Source organism: Corythoichthys intestinalis, chromosome 1, assembly GCF_030265065.1.
Source record: "Corythoichthys intestinalis isolate RoL2023-P3 chromosome 1, ASM3026506v1, whole genome shotgun sequence".
Classification (NCBI taxonomy): Eukaryota; Metazoa; Chordata; class Actinopteri; order Syngnathiformes; family Syngnathidae; genus Corythoichthys; species Corythoichthys intestinalis.
Genome location: NC_080395.1, coordinates 43,104,125 through 43,123,559, shown reverse-complemented (window position 1 = coordinate 43,123,559; position 19,435 = coordinate 43,104,125). Strand labels below are relative to the sequence as shown.

The 19,435-nt window shown below is 38.8% G+C and overlaps 2 protein-coding genes across 2 annotated transcripts in view; both read left to right on the top strand.

The window, feature by feature from the left end:
* The first annotated feature begins 252 nt into the window (after nt 1–252).
* The window catches only part of LOC130914815 (E3 ubiquitin-protein ligase NEDD4-like), a 50,934-nt gene continuing 31,751 nt past the window's right edge, over nt 253–19,435 (top strand). Inside the window, exons 1-5 of the mRNA XM_057834339.1 lie at nt 253–465; nt 3,356–3,429; nt 4,705–4,783; nt 8,508–8,546; nt 8,930–8,983. Coding sequence (XP_057690322.1) covers nt 292–465; nt 3,356–3,429; nt 4,705–4,783; nt 8,508–8,546; nt 8,930–8,983 — 420 coding nt within the window. The 5' untranslated portion in view covers nt 253–291. The remainder of the gene's footprint in view (nt 466–3,355; nt 3,430–4,704; nt 4,784–8,507; nt 8,547–8,929; nt 8,984–19,435) is intronic.
* On the top strand, nt 8,991–17,587 carry LOC130914824 (E3 ubiquitin-protein ligase NEDD4-like). Its single transcript, XM_057834351.1, has one exon. It carries the CDS (start codon nt 13,503–13,505, stop codon nt 14,733–14,735), a length of 1,233 nt encoding a protein of 410 aa, XP_057690334.1. The 5' UTR covers nt 8,991–13,502; the 3' UTR covers nt 14,736–17,587.

Here is a 19,435-nt window from a genome sequence, read left to right as displayed (position 1 = left end):
CCTGAAATGATGAAACTGGGAAGACTGGCAGTGAATGCCCATCTTTCAGTGTCCTATGGATTGGACGTCTAGCGCCGTCAGTGGCTGTCAATAAGTAAGGGTTAAAAAAAAAAATGCATGAAAAGGTTCATGTGTGGTCAATGTAAAAACAGTTCATTTTAGAGCAGATCTTATTCATTAATGAATATAAAAGTGAAGTACTGGAAATCGTCCAAATAGAAAGTATTCATGTGTTTTTCCTGTAGTGTACAAACAGGAGGAGGAGGCAGAGAAGAAGGGGAGGTCGAAAGGATGGATAGAGGGAGTGAACGCCTTGTGGCAGTAAACATTCGGAGGAAATCCTCGCCAGAGTCCCAACTCCAAACAGCACAAGTGTTCTTACCTGTTCTATACCGACGGGCGAAAACTTGGGATATAATGGCCACACTTCCCTTACAAATTCCAGGACTTCCGAGCGACCAAGAGGTAAAAAAAAAAAAAAAAAAAAAAAGTCTCCAAACAGTTTTTGACGGCGTCGTCGTTCACGTGATGCTAACTAGGAATTAGCCAGTTAGCGCGAACACCACCAACAACGTTTGCTTTGCAGTCGCAACTGTCTACTTAATGCCAAGACAACTCGGAAAAAAAAGTTTAGGTTGACGTGAGTTTTTGGGGGAGTTTTTAGGGGTGTAGAGTTTGTTTTTTTTAATTAGTGAAAACATACTTCCGGTTCGAGGGAACTCGTCATAGCTTTCTAGTCAGTCATTGCGAAATCCTATCATTCTCGTGGACTCGTGCAAGTTATCGTCTTGTGACGTCAGAAGCAACTTTTTTATACAAGTAGATGTGACTGTTCAGAATTCACTCTACTGTATAATGGAATAAAAAATACACTGTTTACTAATAGTATTGTGGCAAATAAAGAATTTCGAAAGTACAGGCAGGGATTAAAAGATGTTTGATAAATGTACACTCACGTAAAATGACCCCAAGAATCTGTTTAACCCATTCACTGCCATCAATGAGTCATCCTTTTATAACTATTTACATTAACTCAGTGGTTCTTAACCTTGCTAAAGACACCAAACCCCACAGGTTCACAGGCGCATTCACCGAACACTTCGGAATTTCATAATAAAGCCATTTTATTACGAATTCAAAATTTAGCAAGCTAGTATCCAAGTGAAATCCTGTTTAAATTTCTTGCAGATTTTAAATTTTCTACAAATAATTTTGCATTGGAATGAAACTCATTTAATTTCACACATTTCTTTTGTTTTCATGTCTACATTCTTATTTTATCGCTTGGATTACATACATTTTTTAAAATTTATCTACGCACTTCACGCTGTCTGTAGGTCTGTTATACGTCCTCATACCAAGTGCCAGTCAACCTTCCACTGAGCAAACAGATTTCTCCTCCCATTAGATAGAGAGCTAGCATTTGAAAAATGGAATAAAGCCTGTAAATTAAGGGCAAACAAGTCCAAATCCTGGTCTAAAATGCCACTTTGCCTAGATTTAGTCAGCGTACAAAATAGGGTTTTGCATTTCTTAACCTTCACCGAACCCCTGGGGTTCGATACTGCATTAACTGCTTAACTATTTACAACTATTTTTGGTAAATTAAAAAAAATCAATATTTGGTATACAAGTGTTGCCATATGTCATGTCTTTATTTTGTGTGTGTGTCTTTGTAGCTATGTCTGTATGTACAGTATGTAGGTACAATGTTGTTTTTTTATGAATGAATAAATGTTTAATAAAAGCAAAATGAATATATTAAAAATAAATTATAACATAAATATAACACTGGTTGTGGCCCCCACTAACACTCTATCTCTTTTTTTAATTTCATAGTACCATAATTTTCGCACTATAAGGCATATCTGACTATAAGCCGCCACCCACCAAATTTGGCACTAAAATGGTATTTGTTCATAGATAAGTCGCACTGGACTATAAGCTACAGCTGTCCTCACTGCATCATGGGATATTCACACCAAAAGATATTAACCGGTAACACTTTATTTGACAGCGGCATCATACGACTGTCATAAGACCAAATGAACCACCATAAAGCTTTGAACCAATTAGCTGCAAAGTTTGATTGCTTCAAGAAGCTTAATTTGGCCACCACTGATCCCTTGGGGGAGACAGTCAACCTCTGCTGCCACCTGCTGTCAACACTGTTGTTATCCAACATGCCTTCTAGCATGCATTGCAGTGCTACAGAAGTAAATAACAATCATAATTCATGTTCTGTGCTAATTATTTCTTCAGTTACTGTTCCACTCATTAATTGCTAGTTATGGTATTTGGTAACACTATATTTGACAGTGGCGCCATAAGACTGTCATTAGACAATCATAATTATGACATGACTCTGTCCTGAGAATTAATGAATGCTTATAAAAGATGTCATTTAGTGTTATCCGGCAAATTATCTCACTTTTGAATGGATGTTAAAAATCAAAACTGGACATAAATGGACATAGTGACATAATTTGCCGGATGACACTTTATGACATTAGCATTCAGTAATGCCCATGATAGTTTCATGTCATTGTTATGATGGTCTTATGATAGTCTTATGAATCAACAAAAAAGCCACACTGGACTATAAACCGCAGGATTCAAAATGAAGAAAAAAAATTGCGGCTTTTGGTCCGAAAATTATGGTATTTAACTCAATTCCTGCCATTGACAACTTCATATGTCCAAGTCCTTTAAACGAGGAAGACTTGCTGTCACTGCTCATTTTCAGTGCCATTAATGGCACGTCATGACATGTCCAGTTATTTTGGACTTGGAGAGTTGGCGGGGACCATTCTCTGCCAAGCCTTCCAGTCAAAATGGATTTGATGTCTAGCACAGTCAATGAATGAGACCTGATCAGGTGGTTGAAAACATTTTAAATAAATTCCATGTGATCATTCACTGCCAGCCTCTTCTAATCCGAAGGGATTTGTAGCCAATGACACAGGTAATGTTAATTATGAAGCGTTAAGAACAGCACATGCATGTTTTACTGTTACTTCCTATCACTGCTAGTCAAACAAATAAGCACATTAGTAGAACCGCTATGCACGCTGTTTTTTTGCCAATTATTTTAGCACTTTTGGCAAACCCGTACGTAAGTAGACCTTCCTCATAAAGTACTCTGATGTACAAGTAACACAACTAGTAAGTATGTATGCACCACTCGTAAAATTGAAAAACAAAATTGTAGCACCAAAAATGACCACTTGTAGCAAAAACATTATAAAAAATATATACTCATGATAAAATACTCAATTTCCTAATTTTACTCAAAAAGACATTGAGCATGACATGATTTTATGAATAAAGTCAATCTTTTTGTTGTTTATTTTAGAGTGAATCCAGAATCCTTAAAGTGAAAGTTATTGCTGGGATTGGCCTGGCTAAAAAAGACATCCTCGGGGCAAGGTAAGTGGAATATCTCAAGTCTAACCAGTAGTAGATGTCATATTGTTAAACATGCTCATATATGTATTCAGCCCTACACAAATATGATCTGGATTAACTTTATTGCACCCGTTGGGAAAGTGGCTCCAAACTATTGAATGTAAATGTTTACACACACCTTATAAAATGATTTTTTTCCCCCCGCTTACTTTGGATAATCAGGGTTTCCCCCCAGTGTTTTTATATGTTTGGCGGGCCGCCAGGCTTCTCTTGCCCCCGTTAGGCCAAAAAAGCGCTACAATTGAAGTACAAACACTATAGATAATTTAAACACATTTTACCAACGTTTGGTGATACAGTTGAAATTGCAATAGCGACATCTTATTGTCAGTGTGTGAACAAATTTGTCCCAGCTCTCTGCCATTGCACTGAATTGCGTTGTATTTTTGTTTTTTAAAACTGTATTTTGAGACTTTGCCTTTTTGTAAGACTGTTAATAATGTCACACGCTAGTATAATGTATTTTACTTTAGTTCTCTGTCTAAAAAATGGTGTTGGTGCTTTGTCTGCACTTCAGTATGCCATGCTTTTCATCTCACTGTAAAATGTCTGTCACTAACTTTTACTCTAGTTGAATTAGTAGAATTTCACTCTCATCAGCTAAAGAGTCAGTGATGACAGTATATTCTTGTCTGGCAGTGAACTTTGATGACAGCTTTTGGTTTCCAGTATCCCATTTAGGTTCCGTGTAATAAAACGTACGGTTACAATTTGCGACGAATGTTAATTCTAATGTTGGGAAGGCATTATTCGATTAGTCGTCCAGCTTTCCGACCTTTGGTTCCTCTGAGAGCAGTGAAAGTTAATGTGTAACAACTACTTTAGTTACAAATGACATTTTAGTTACTAAAAGAAATAGAATTTTAATATCAGATTAAGTATTTAATTGGTTCACTTTTATACTTGGATGGGAAAAAAATTACCGTTTACAGCATTTCTGCTGTTGGCCAGAATTACTGTATGTAATTGGCAAAAACTGTTTGCTGCCAGCCTGCTACTATAATACATTACTAATACACTGAATGTAGTTTTAATGTGCATCACAATGACCTAAAGCATTATGAAATAACACTTACAGTCCAATTTGAGTAGAGTAAAAAGTAGCCAACCCTAACCATTACTGTATGTTGATGTCATTTGGTCACATTACAATTCACTTACACTGTACACATCTGTTTTCTGCAGATCAATGTTGACTTCATGACTGCATCTAAATGTATGTTATTTCTTTTGCAGCGATCCATACACAAGATTGTCTCTTTACGATCCCGTTAGCGGGGAAATAGCAAGCATCCAGACTAAAACGATTAAAAAGGTGAGCGATAACCCACACACTCTAAAACCTCAACTTCAAGGTTTTCCAAACTTCACCCCGCCGCCCAATTGCAATCCGCATACCACTTTTTATTGGCCTGTAGAAAATTATGAAAATACAATAGAATATGGCCCGCACAAGAAGCTTGAGTCCCACCTACTTTTTGCCCTTCTCAGCTGTAACTCTACATTGGTATTAAAAAGTATCTTAACCTTTTGGAATTTCTCACATTTCTGCATAAAATCACCATCAAATGTGATCTGATCTTTGTCAAAATCACACAGATGTAAAAACAGTGTCTGCTTTAACAAAAACCACGCAAATATTTATATGTTTTTATATTTTAAATAGGATAGCATGCAAACAATGACAGAAGGGGGAAAAATTAGTGAACCCTCTGCCTAAGGAGACTTAAAGAGAAATTGAAACCGATTTTTACCAAACAATTCAAGTCAGGTGTGTGCCCAATCACTGATGAGTGGTGTAAAGCTTCGCTGCCCACTATAAAACACACACTTGGTAAGAATTGTCTCGATGAGAAGCATTGTCTGATGTGCATCATGGCTCAATCAAAACGGCTATCTGAAGACCTGCAATCAAGGATTGTTGATTTGTATGAAGCTGGGAAAGGATACAAAACCATCTCTATAAGTTTGGATGGTCATCAATCAACCGTCAGAAAAGTTGTCTACAAACGGAGAGAGTTTGGCATTGTTGCCTCTCTCTCAAGGAGTGGCCATCCACCAAAGATGACGCCAAGAGTTCAGCACAGAATACTCATAGAGGTAAAAAAAAAAATCCCTATAGTGTCTGCTAAAGACTTACAGACATCACTGGCACAGTCCAATATCTCTGTGCACACATTAAAGTGCTTGTGACACGAAAAAGCATGTTTATTTCATAATACACGCGGTATTTTATGCTCCTGAATGATATGGACCGCTTGGATGTGTGTGGAAGCGATCGCTATATTTATTTAGTTTTTTGAATCCCGCGCCAGGAAAATGAGTGACTTCCGGCTTCGGTCTCGCATTGAGGAGGAGGGCGCTGTGACGTGTACGGTAGAAGACGTCCTCTTCACGCTACAGTGTACTGTTGTGTATGAGGACGAAGGATTCAGCTGATTTTGCGGATTAATACTTTTATTTTTTGCATCACGCCAGCCAAACGGCTGCAGAAAAATCATTCTGTATGCGGGAGAGGCGTATGCGCCTTTTTGGAGTTTCAAAAGGTTCCCATTCACCGTGGATATTTACTGTGGGACCATTGGACTTACAAGGAAGTGAGTAAACATCTTGTTTTGTATTATGTCAAATACGAATACAGTGATTACAAAGTAAACACTATAAAATTCCTTTAAATAAAGGACTACTTACGTTTGATCATTGATAGGCATGTAAAAAGCTATCCTCACGCTCATTAGCAGTTAGCTGTTAGCACGTTAGCTACACAACAATTCCAGCCACCCTCCTCCAGGGAACGAACTGTAAATTGCTCTCCGCCGGGCGGTTTGCCGATCCGCAAAGAAACTCGACAACCGGGTCGTCATGTCAAATAATCCAGGATAGTTATGTGTGATTTTCCACTTCGAAGACTTTGAAACATCCCTCGGTTCGGGTTAGCATGTCGGCTAGCTGTCACTCCTTCTGGTCTGTTTACATTCTCCGAAGCCGGGGAAGGGAAATGACATATGTCCGATTTAGGTGTCATAAAATATCGTTCGGCAGGTGTGACAGTAAAGGTAAAGTCGACTGTTTTGACCATTATGGAGTAATTTTGCCATGTCGTCTTGAATAAATGGATTTTTATTATTTTATATTCCATTTAGCACAAGTTATTTGTCATGACCATGCCATTTATTTAGCAATTGGGGAAAGTACTTGGGTAAAAAGAATATCCTGTAAAAATATTGAAGTAAAGAGACAGAAACAATGACATTTTGCTGCTCTCTTCGTCGCGTTTTCCTCATTGTGAATAGTTCCTCCTCGACGGGCTGACTGGTCCTTCTCAAGCCATTTATATAGCTATTGGGGAAAAATACTTGGATAAAAAGAATATCCTGTAAAAATATTGAAGTAAAGAGACAGAAACAATGACATTTTGCCGCTCTCTTCGTCCCATTTTCCTCATTGTGAATAGTTCCCCCTCGACGGGCTGACTGGTCCTTCTCAAGCCATTTATATAGCTATTGGGGAAAATACTTGGATAAAAAGAATATCCTGTAAAAATATTGGGAGTAGAGAGACTGAAACAATGACATTTTGCAGCTCTCTTCGTCTCGTTTTCCTCGTTCTGAACAATTCCCCCTCAATGGGCTGAATAGTAAAACCGATGAGCCTAGTCTACCGCTGACGTCATCCACCTGTTGGGGACGCTAAAGCCCTATAATTGTAGGCGTGGCTAACCGGCAGATTAAAAGACTAATTTCTCGTCATCTGCGCTTTGCTAAATTGTTGTATATGGTCGAATCGTCTCAAAATATGATTCTAATTCACATAATAATGCCATTTAAGACTTTTTTTCTGGTGTCGTATGCTCTTTAACTATATGAAAAACTATGGCCAAGAATGGAGGACTTTACAGAAGAAGCCACTGCTGTCTAAAATAACATTGTTGCTTGTTTAGTGTTCGCAAAAAGGCACTTGGACACTCCACAGAAGTTTTGGCAGAATATTTTATGGACTGATAAAACCAAAGTTGAATTGTTTGGGAGTAACACGCAACGTCATGTGTGGAGGAAAAATGGAACAGCTCACCAACATCAACACCTCATCCCCACCGTGAAGCATGGTGGATGGAGCATCATGATTTGGGGCCGTTTTGCTGCCTCTGGGCCTGGACAACTTGCAATCATTAATGGAAGAATGAATTCAAAAGTTTATCAGGATGTTTTGCAGGAAAACCTGAGGCCGTCTGTCAGACAGTTGAAGTTAAAAAGAGGATGAATGCTGCAAAAAGACAATGATCCAAAACACAGATGTAAATCAACTTTAGAATGGTTTCAGAAGAACAAAATGCACGTTCTGGAGTGGCCAAGTCAAAGTCCAGACATGAACCCCATTGAGATGCTGTGGCATGACATAAAGACAGTGATTCAGAGACGGTTATTAAACTCAAATCTATTTTAATTGGGAAGACTGGCGTTGAGTAATCATGTTTTGACAGGGCAGCTGCCAACCAACCCAGTCAAAATGGATTGGACATCTATCGCCGTCGATAGCATCCAGCCAGCTAGTTAATACTTAAAAATAAGAATGATCTGGCCCAAATACCAATCACATGATCCGAATAAGGCCATCCCTACTCACGAGGGTCACAGAGGTGCTGGAGTGTCTTCCAGCTAAATGTAGGCAGGTTGAACTGGTTGCCGACCAATCGCAAGGCACAGTGCAATGCTTTAGTTTAATACAGTAACTAAAAAAATATATAAATATTTGTTTTAAAAAATATATATATATATTTGACTGCAGTTAGCTCATATGTTTTATTTAAATGTGGTGTGATATGTTGTGCGATCAACCACAGTCAAAATTTGACAACTTGGTAAACCTTTGTGGAAAGTAATCAGAAATTTGAGATGAATATTACTTTTGTCTGTCTAAAATTAACCAACTAAAATGTGGTACTGTCAGGTTTTACAGTACATGTTTGCCTATTGTGCTGATACCACAGAATGTTTACTTACTTATGTGTTTTTGTCTCACATGTCTCTTGTCATCTGCAGTCCCTGGATCCAAAATGGAATGAAGAATTTTATTTTCGAGTAAGTGGCTTATTGCATCACATGAACGAGTAAATCATAGCGCACATGTTTAGAAACATTCACGCTCACATTCAAACATTTGCAAAGTTGATATAAGTAAATGAGATAAAAATATCATATTGAATCGGGTCGGGTGGGGGTCGCAATATACATTTGTACGAGCAAAATTAAAATCATTTCATTGTATACTTGATTACTGCAAAGTATGAGGCTTCTGAGAAAGGTGTACTTTCATTCCAGTACAATATGCAATGTCTGATGTTATTAATTTAGCTGTGATACCATTTTCAAAAATCGTCAACAATCAGACCATTGTGTGCATGTGTGTGTTAATTGTCGCGAGCATCAAATCATTAACTGGCCTCCTACACATTCTACTGTAGGTCCATCCCAGGAAAAACCGCCTCCTCCTGGAGGTGTTTGATGAGAACCGCCTGGTAAGTGATATGTTTATTTGCTATCTAAAATGAATTAAACACTTGGCTGACTGGAATGTTACATAATCTTAGTCTCTTAATTGCTGGTTTGAGCACGTGTTTGTTCGCCTGTGGTTGTGATGAATTAATTTAGGTGATTCTTTTTTTTAGTGCTAAGAAAAAAAAACATTTTGATATCTGATGCATCCTATCAATATGCGTCCAACGCTGTTTAGAAGCCCCTTGCACTTTGTTGTAAACTGTAATAGTTATGTACTCTATATGTGGATAGTTACAGTGTTGATCCTTGAAACACAATGAATGGGTTGGACATTTCAGGTTCCAAATACTAAAGATGCAGGCTAAGGCGTTACCGAGGAATATGTTGTCTGTTCGAAATCAAACTTAATGTACAGATATTAGTTGTGAATGTTTTATACATTAATTGAGCAATGGGTTTTAAGTAGGCAGATGACGCCAAGACTGACATATCGCAAGGTTAAGTTTTGTTTGACTGCCTGTTAAAGACTAAGTGACCGTTATTTTGCCATGATGACAGTATACTGTTTGACAACTGCAGCACGGTATCGTCTCCAGCTGTAAATATGGGTAAATCTGTCCCTTCCAAAAAAAACAAAAAACAAAACCCTGCACCCATTGCCTAAAGGTGTAGAAGTAAATGAAAGGGATTTTCATCACACATGGGCTGTTGAATTTCTATCTGATAGTGATGTTCTTAGAAGGGGAGTTATTGCATCTCATTTGGATAATTTAAGTGTAAAACCCTCTCAAGGGCCCCATATGTTTTGCAGCTGAAGTTAATCATGTAAGGAGAAAGTAAATTGGTGATTACATTTTTTTGGTTTCTTTCTACCCATCCTCTCACAGTAGTACCTATGTCCAAGCAAAGAAGTGTGATTTTGGCTGTAGGGCAAAAATATCTTCTTTAAATGTTGTGTTATTGGGAAATCAATAATCTATTTTTTATTCTATAATTCCTGCTTGGCCGTCCGAAACAATTGCCATAGCCGAGGTCTACGTAGATATCGTTCAACCATAGACTTCATTATCAGTTGATGAGACTCGGGGCCGGTCCATAGGGGGCCTATTTAAAAAAACAACAACTTAAAATTCAAATATATTCAATTCACATAGCGACCTAAAACCAAAACAGGCACTTCCCTTAGACTTAAATGAGTCTCCATGAGCAGCGGCTTAAAAAACGCTCGATGCACAAAAATCACCAAATGGAGGGATAATCCCCTATATTTTCAGATCAAAAGCAATATTTAACGTATATAAGTTTTTGCCCGTAATAGCAACTTCAAATTTTATTTTATTTAGTGCAATTTTGACGTAAGTTGTCAACAGCTAGTAAATCAGTCAATTTTCACATCAGAAACTGACTACTTGAGAAAAGCATGCAGAATCATCTTAATTTTATTCAACAAAAGCAAAACTGGCATTTTTCTACATACAATGACAACTTATTGAACTTACTGAAATCCAATGTCACAATTGCCTCAGCACGTTTTGTCAGCTATCTGGCCCTCGTCTTTCAACAATCAGATAGCCTCTTGGCCTATGACTTGTGGGCCCCGGTCAGCTTCCTGGACTTGTTCCTGTCCCTCACTGTCTCCTGATGGTAAAGTCTATGGTTCAACTTCCTATAGTCCATTGTTTTGTTCCTTTTTTTACTCAAGTAGAAGGGACTGGACAAAGAGAGACTTTGTTGTGCTCCATTTTGCCTCTAACCAATAACCTTTGCAAATAAATGATACATTTTTACAATAATTGAATCGATTGTTTCGAATTCTGTCAGCCAAAAAAACATTCTTGAAATGCAGCGTACGTGCAAGTTCCAAGCTATTAACAAACTGGTGCTTGACTGCAAAGGCTGAAAGTAGGGGTTTTCCTCCAAGGGACAGACAACACATTATGTGCATCCCATCAGAAAGAATGTTTTAATTGAAAATCATAGAAGGTTTCTGACTGATGTGTATTAGTAGAGAAAATGTTAATAAAAACTAGTATTTCCCAGAAGTGGTCAGTCATTTGTGAAGGCAGTCGACCAGTCTACCAGTTGATCGTAATGCTGGTGTAGGTAGATTGCGACATCAAAAAAAAAAAAAAAAAAAAAAAATCAGATACATAGTTACATAATTTATTATGTTGTGTGTGCAACATAAGTGTTATTAAACATACATCAATGTTTTATTTGAATAATCCTAAATATATTTCTCAAAAATTTGTGTATATAATCTGTATGTCAATATAATTCAAGTTATGTTCAAATATTGCAATTTAAATTTGCTAATAAAATCGAGACATTTTATTGGGAAGTTCTGGAAGTGATCGTTTCACTGGGTCTCCCACTTTTGACCAATAGAATGACGCTTTCTTCATACAAAGCCCACCTTCCTCTCCCTCTGATTGGCCAGCGCCGCGTTCCATTATTCTTCATCCGCTTGTCCCCTTCCTCCATGGAACTAGGTAACTCCTGAGAGAAAGGGAAAAGCTTATTATTCCTTATCATTTGTCGTCAAGACACGTTATCTACTTCCTGGATAGATCACTTTGACTTGGTCATTTCATTCGTTTAAAAAAATAAAATAAAATAAAAAAGGGGAATAAAAACATTTCCCTGTTTCCAATAATGTGTATGTTCCCACTAACTTCAGTAAAATATGCACTGTCTTGCTTTTCTGTTGTCAAGAGTTGTAAAAGTCACAAAATCCATGGCTATTTACAACCCATAAGTTCATCACCTTTTTGGGGGGATTGCAGCAGACTTTGCATAGTACACTCATCGGTTTTTTGGGTGGTGCTCGACTCACCGGCCTCCATTGTTTGGTCTGTGAAATATCATTAATGGGAATAGAATAGGGAGAACATGTTTTTTGTATGGCCAGAGTTTGACCTTTTACATTGTACTACCACTAAACTATACGACTGTGTTTCATGGCAGAATTTCTTGATAGCAAGTGACTGCTTTTCAAAAAATAATGGGTGCCAATGCCTTTCAAGTATTGATACCGCCCGTGTTTAGGTTTCCCATCATTCATTAAGAAAATTGTTCTCTTGAAAAAAAAATGCTAAATACTATAGGTCTCACCTGATGTTTCATCATCACTGGCAGCTGACTTTTAACATTTTATAGTGTACGTAGTGAACTATTTTTGGTGATTAAAAAAACAAACAAACTTGCCCTCATAAAAACCTGGTGATCACACGTGTGGACATCAGAGTTATGTGGGTCATGTCGGTCACAATAACATTAACATTTGGTACTCACTAATGGCCCCCAATAACAAATTGAAGATATACTGTATTTAAGTCTTTTAACTAATTGCCGTCAATTTTTAGCAATAGACATCCATTTGAGTGTATCCCCCAGAAAACTTGCAAAGCCTCGATACAGCTCTGGGTAGGAAACCCTACATTTAAACTGTAATCACTGGCTGACTGTGAATGCTCATTTTTCAGTGCAAGGTGCTAGATGTCCAATCCATTTTAATCGCTGCCAGCATCTTCCAGTCAAAATGGATTAGACGTCTAACACCTTCAATGGCATTGTCCTATCGAATACGACTGGACAAAAATACACATGCGTCATCCATTCTTTATTCCTGCGGCATCAATTAATAGCCAGTCACAAGGTTTAGAGCATAGAAGTTTAAATAGCACAACCTGGTTCACAATAGCCTTCCATTAATAAGCAGCAACTGCAATGAAAGGAAATCAGACCAGTACAGACAGTAACATACGGTGTCATATAGCAGGAGTCTTTCCACAGTCAAATCAGGTCGCCCTTGCTCGTATTTTCTATTTTCTGTTGGAGGGCAGATAATGTTACAGATTTACAACTTTTATTTTTGCTGTTGGCAAATTCATATCAGTGAAAAACCATTAAATGACAGGACCAACCACATTTTTTAACGTTAAGATGTATTTCAAGTCATTCCTTCGATTTCCTGTAATTCAATAGCAGCTGGTAAAAATATTTGTGGGGGCACCGAGTGGTAGAAAGATTAGAAGCCTAGCCGCAGCAGGAAGTAGAGTCTTGAGTGAGAAGCCAGAGGCAGATGTAACAGTTTACCAGCACTTCAGTTTGAGATGCAACACAGAAGGGTCCCGTGTAGTTTTTAGTTTCAGTCTTCAACTTGAGTGAAGCGATAAGACAAGACAGGAGCTTTGTCACACTAAACAGGACGGAACCTGGGGTCAACTGAACTAGCTGATTGATTAAGCTTACATATTAATCAAGTCCTCAAATTCTGACCATGATTTTCCTTTCCATATGCGGCTGAACCCCTGGGATTGCTGTTTGTGTGTATGGGTCATATTTCCAAACAGAATCACTGACCTCCTGTGACTAAAAGTTGAGATCAGCCTTGAGTGGAATGTAGGATGTCACCAGTGCTATTTTGGCTATGTACACCCACTAATGATTGTGATCGCAAAGCGGAGAGCCATTTTCAACCGCCAGCTTTTATCATGCAGCACTCCTCAGTGCTGCAGGGATTAGAGAGTTAAACGTATGGCAAACCGGCTCCGTTTGGACTTCGCGTCAAGGAGAAGCCACACCGACCCGCTGTCAGACTGTTTCAGCAACCATGGTGAGGAGAGCGGAGTCATTTTGTCAGCTGGTACCCCCAAAGAGAGTCTGGCGCACAGTTCTCTACACTTCAAGGTGACTTCGCTGTCACCGGACTATGGAAATTTCCAAAGATATTCTTCAGTTTTAATACCAAGGGTTAACAAAGGGGCATGTAGCCAAAAAAGTGTCGTGCAGATCTCATTACAGCCCTGTGGTATGCTCAGTGGAGACCTGGATGGAGATCCTGGTAGCAGTGAAGCTGGAGCTGTGGCAGGCTCTGATGGAGGTTCGTGTAGCAGCAGTATGGCCAGCGATGCCGGGTACTGGAGTAGCAACAGTATATTTGAACCAGAGACCCCAGAGAAGCACAGGAACACCCAAGAGAAGAGCGTGCTCTGCCGCAAGTCCAAGGTCCCCTTGAGACGTTGTTCCTCCTTGGTTATATTTCCAAAGAGTCCTTGCAGCACGCCGCCGTCTTCTCCGGTAAACCCTGTCGCGAGAGGACCTTTCCAGGGCCTTATCGCTGATTCTTCATGGAATGATGAGGAATTAATCTGGAAGGATTCTGCCACATCTGCAAGTGGCCAACATTGTCTCAAAGGAAACTCTTCATCTGATTGTCGGGACACCAAACATATGGTACACTTCAATATTCCTCTCCAAGACAAACCTAAATGCAAAGCGGCGGACGTTAGTCGCTCAAGAAGTGTTCTGCTACACTTTGCCCAGAAACCAGTTACGACTGGGAAATTGACTGAAGTCCATGCGGAATATCCCGACACTCCCTACCCAGTTATAGATCCTGAGACTAAATGTGACCCTAAGAAAAAACTGTACCGTAGTACTTCAGCTTGTTTGTTTTCATCCGTGAAACCATCAGAGGAAAAGCACTGTGCCTCAGAAAAAGGGCAGGGAAGGTTAGAGGAAAACCATTGTCATCGCGCCATACAACGGAGCTTTTCTTTGGAAGTGCCCTATGCAAACACTGGGATTTCCTGTCATGTTTCCAACACAAAACTCGGGAGTACATACTCTCCACACGTGCATATTCATCTGTCTCCATGCTGTCCAACTAAGTTGCCAAACTTACCTAATGATGCAGAGAAAAGCAGGGATGGGAACAGTACTACAAATAACTTAAGTTTAAGTGCTAAGGTGAGTTTCTTTGATTGACATTGACTGATGCTGTATGAAACCTGGGCTAAAAATGTTCAAAAAATTTTAGCGCTTTAATGGCGAGCAGGTCATCATGTTGTTTTTTTCCAAACTGCCAGATAACAAAGTTTCATTTAGGTAAAATGTTGTTAAACCGGTAGAAGAAGATTCTGACAACTTCAAGAGACAGTTTTTCAAATGAGTCTGACTTAGGGCGTGAGTCATGCAAAACAATTTGTGCATCAGCAAAGTACTGTGCTCGTCTCAAACCTATTATGCTTAGTCATTGTTCAGGGATAGTCTTTTTTTTTTTGTCAGACGCGTGAATGGCTTTCTGCAATTAATATAAAATGTTAATTCCTATCTATTCCACTAGCTTTATCCTTAAAAACCCTTAATTCTCAAAGTAATATCAACTTATAGCAGCTAAGAGAGATAATGAAGGAGAAGACAACACCTTTATCATATGCGTACAAACAGAACGAACATTGTATAATGAATTGGAAGAAAAAATGGAATGTCATTGTTATGTAATAGTTGAGGAAAAACGTAAATAAAAGACTGTATGTCTCAGAAATAGCTGCGTTCAATGGGGGCAGACATTTTGTCAATGCCGGTATTGTTTCAGCCAATCAAATGTGAGTATCAGAAATTGCTTCTCATGACCTCAGTAAAACCCATTGTCCCATGCGGCTATAGACCCTACTCACATGACGTCACAACCACGCCTCTGCGCCATATTGTCCGTCAACTCGTCGTGTTGACGCATTACCGCTACGTAAATTCCTCCTATTATGGCGTGTTTTTCTGCTCGTTAACATTAATAATCAAAATGGTGAAGGCGTGTGTGGTTGTTGGTTGCAATAACAGAGAAGATAGACGGAGAGACTTGAAGTTCTACCGTATTCCGAGAGACCCGGAGAGGAGAGCGAGATGGACTGCTGCAATTCGACGAGAAAACTGGGCTCCAAACGATTACCACAGATTATGTAGTAGTCATTTAATATCTGGTAAGATGCATTTAATATATATTTAGAGGGTTTTGGGCTGACAACCACAATTAAGATCATTGCGAGGCTAATCGCCGACAACATACAGTTTCAAATTCAAGATGCTTATTTCTTCCACCATCATTATATTTTGAATAATATTTAGCTGGTACCAAGTGAAAGAAGCTGGCCTCGTCTACGGATCATCACTTAAACAGGTGTGTCCAAACCTTTTGCAAAGGGGGCCAGATTTGGTGTGGTAAAAATGTGGGGGGCTACCTTGGCTGATTTACGTAGAACAATATATTTAAACAAATTTTAGCAAGCCCTTCTGTGTGTCACATTTGCTTTATTATTTTTTTTAATTCATAATTTCAACAGTCTCGTCTTTGTGGCGTTCTCTTTCGACACTCGGGCTCTTGCGAAATACTGCTGCGGTGACATTAAACTAGCTTCAAGTTGCTATAATTTCTCGCTGCGTATCTTCCCTGTAATGTTGTCTTACATGTCAGCGTGTCTTGTTCGGTAATATCATTATCGCGTCACATCAAACTCTTTGAAAACTGCGACTGTCTCTTTGCAAATGAGGCAGACACAGTTGTTGCGTGTTTTATTGAAGAAATAGTCCAATATCCACCTATCCTTGAAGCATCGGCCATCGCAGTCAACTTTTTTTTATTTTTATTGATTGTCGCCAGACTTTCAAACTTTCGTGAGAATATGCTGATTTTGTGTGGATAAGATAGTTGTAGATATCAGGGTAGCAGATGTCAGACAGAGAGGGCGAAGACAGCGGGCGAAAAATATCGATTTAGGCATCAAATATGGATCTGGCGAATGGATAGACTGAAGCTTTTCCACATAACGCCTTTTATGCAACGCATCCAATGAGTTTACAGCGTCTGAAAGCACCGGGGCTTCCATGAATTGCACTATAAATTGCACGACAAATTGAAACCATTGAGAATACAGATAAACAATGACGGACAATATGGCGGCCTGATACAGCGACACGTCATTCTGTGACGTTGGTGAGTAGGGTCTATAGAGACTTACGTAACAATGTTTACACTCAAGTCATCACTTTAACCCATTGCTTGCCATTGACACAGATAGACATCCAATTTATTTAAACTGGGAGGACTGGCTGTGAATGCTCATCTTTCAGTGCCAATGAAGGTGATTGATGTCCAATCCATTTTAATGGCCAGGTTGCGATTGGGCATTGCCAGCCAGTAAGTTCATAAGGCAGTATAATTTTTCGTGGTTAACTATTGTTTTCTTCATTATAAGAGGTCGAAAAGATTTTACAATTTGCACTCTTAAATACCTTACACAATTGTCTTTCATATGCCTTTCCCTTTAAATCATGGCTAATGCTGTAGTTAAATAATACAGTTAACCAACCTGTTGCTTACAGACCCATGTAAATATTAAATTTCATGACAGTAAACATGTTTGTTGTTTGAGAAAGGAAAATCCTCTACAATTGAATCCCTCATGGCTGAAATTCATGATCTTTAAGCGGAAGCTCAGTTTAATATCACTAACTGTACCATATACCATTATTCTCTTTGCACTATGAGTAATCTCGTTAAGTATTTACCCAAGCTAATATTAGTGGTGAGAAAAGCACTGCCCCTTTGCAGATATAAATAAAGTGCTTCTGAAATATTCCCCGTGACTCCAGAGAGTCTGGTGCTGTGTAGCACTGCTCAGTCCCGTGGATTCAAATTTAACAGCATGATACTAGAGCAGAGCGCAGTCATGCCAGCCGTGTCTGGAAATGGGGTGGGCTGATGTTGGTGGGTGTCAACGTTGGCTGGGTGGTAGTGCGAAACTTTCTCTCTAAAAGCATGGTGAGCCCCCTCCTTTGCAGGTGCCCCTTCGAGGCTGTGCTTGTGAAGTATTAGGGCCCCCCCCCCCTCCCCCCCGTATTTAGCAGCTTGTCAAGTCAGAGTCTGAAGTATTTAACTCATTGGGTTCCACTAACCGCGATGGACGTCCGATTCATTTGAACTGTGAGGGGCTGGCACTGATTCATTTTTGTCTATTGCCCTCAATGGCACCCAATGAGTTAATGAGTGTGTTTATTTAAAAGATTGCTCTGTAAATCCAGATTTGTTTTCATTGTTACTTGCATAGTTTGTCAGGTGTAATTATCTTTGAGAGTGGGATTTGATGCTGTCAATACCTTGTATCAATATTGAATAGGGTTTTTAACTTAAGTCGTCAGATGTTTTTTGTTTGTTTTTTTTTGTTTTTTTTTGCCTACTGGATAATGATCAAATGAACTATTAGTATATTATTTATCATGTGAGTCATCCTCTTAAAAGAAATAGCCATTTCACTGAATGACAATTTTTCCCATCAGAAACTTGTTACACAGATAACAGTAATTAACCCAGTTCATGCACTTGCTGGTTATCACAGAGACGTTAAAAACTCCACTAATGAACACAAGAGATCCATATAGCTAACTCTGTTGCAAACCAAAATCACATAATTAATTGAGGTATTTAAAAGTTCATTAAAGCACACTCCATAATATTGTACTTTATTCAACATTATGTAATACAGTTCTAATTCTATAATTACGAATAAAGAAAAAAAACATTTGTGCAGCATGCTTGAAATATTGTGACTCCATTGGGTTTATGCAAGTAATTTATTTCAATCAATTTTATTTCGATACTTACTGCTTGTTGTGAAGTGACATGCATTCACTGCCGCTTGTATTTTTATTTATTTAGTTTATATATATATATATATATATATACACACAAGTCAAAGCTAAAAATCATTGGAACAAAAGCTTGTATCTGGGAAAACCCGTAAACCAGGTTACTGGTTTCTCAGACCTGTTTTTTTTTTTTTTTGTTTGTTTATTGTTTTTTTGATGAAGCTTTTCCTTGAATTCTCAGTGAATAAAGAATGAATCTGTACACAATTTGGTCCAGATTGACCCCTTAAAGGACAAGTGACTATTTTTGGTAATTTAAAAAAAAAAAATCAAAAACTTAACCTGATAAAGGCATCCATATGCATGGACATCACATCTCCAAAATAGGCCCATTGGAATCCCCAAAAATTGTTAGCAAAACCTTTCCTGCAGAAAGTTGACTCTTGAATTTTTTCTTTACTGGGGAGTACGGATGTTTCCATTCCAAGTTTTGCCTCTTGGATTCAGGACTGTAGTGATGAACCCATGATTCATCTCTAGTGACTATTTGATTTAAAAAATTCTTCACCTTCATTGTTGTAGCAGTTCAGTAATGTTTGCCAGATCTCCACATGTCCACGCGGGTGCTCTTCTGTAAGGTGTCTTGGCACCCACCTTGCAGAAACTATACGATACCCAAGGATTTCATGAATGATTTCTTGAGCAGAGCCGTGACTGATTTACAAAGATTGTGCAAACTCATTAATGGTAATGCGTCGCCAGTTTGCCAATATCATTTGTTGAGCTTGCTCAGTCTTGATGAACGTCCTGCTCCTTCTGCATGTTTCACATTTGTCCGGCCACATTTAAACTCCTCAATCCACTCATACACCTTTCGCTTCGATAGTGCACTGTCTGTATATTGTGCTAAGAGTCTTTTGGGAATTTCAGCCCACGTTGAACCTTCTGACCACAAAAATCCGACCACAGCACGTTGTTCTTCTCTGGTGCGTTGTGCAAGTGGCGCGTCCATTTTTATCAAACAAAAATAACACGTGTTAAAACTG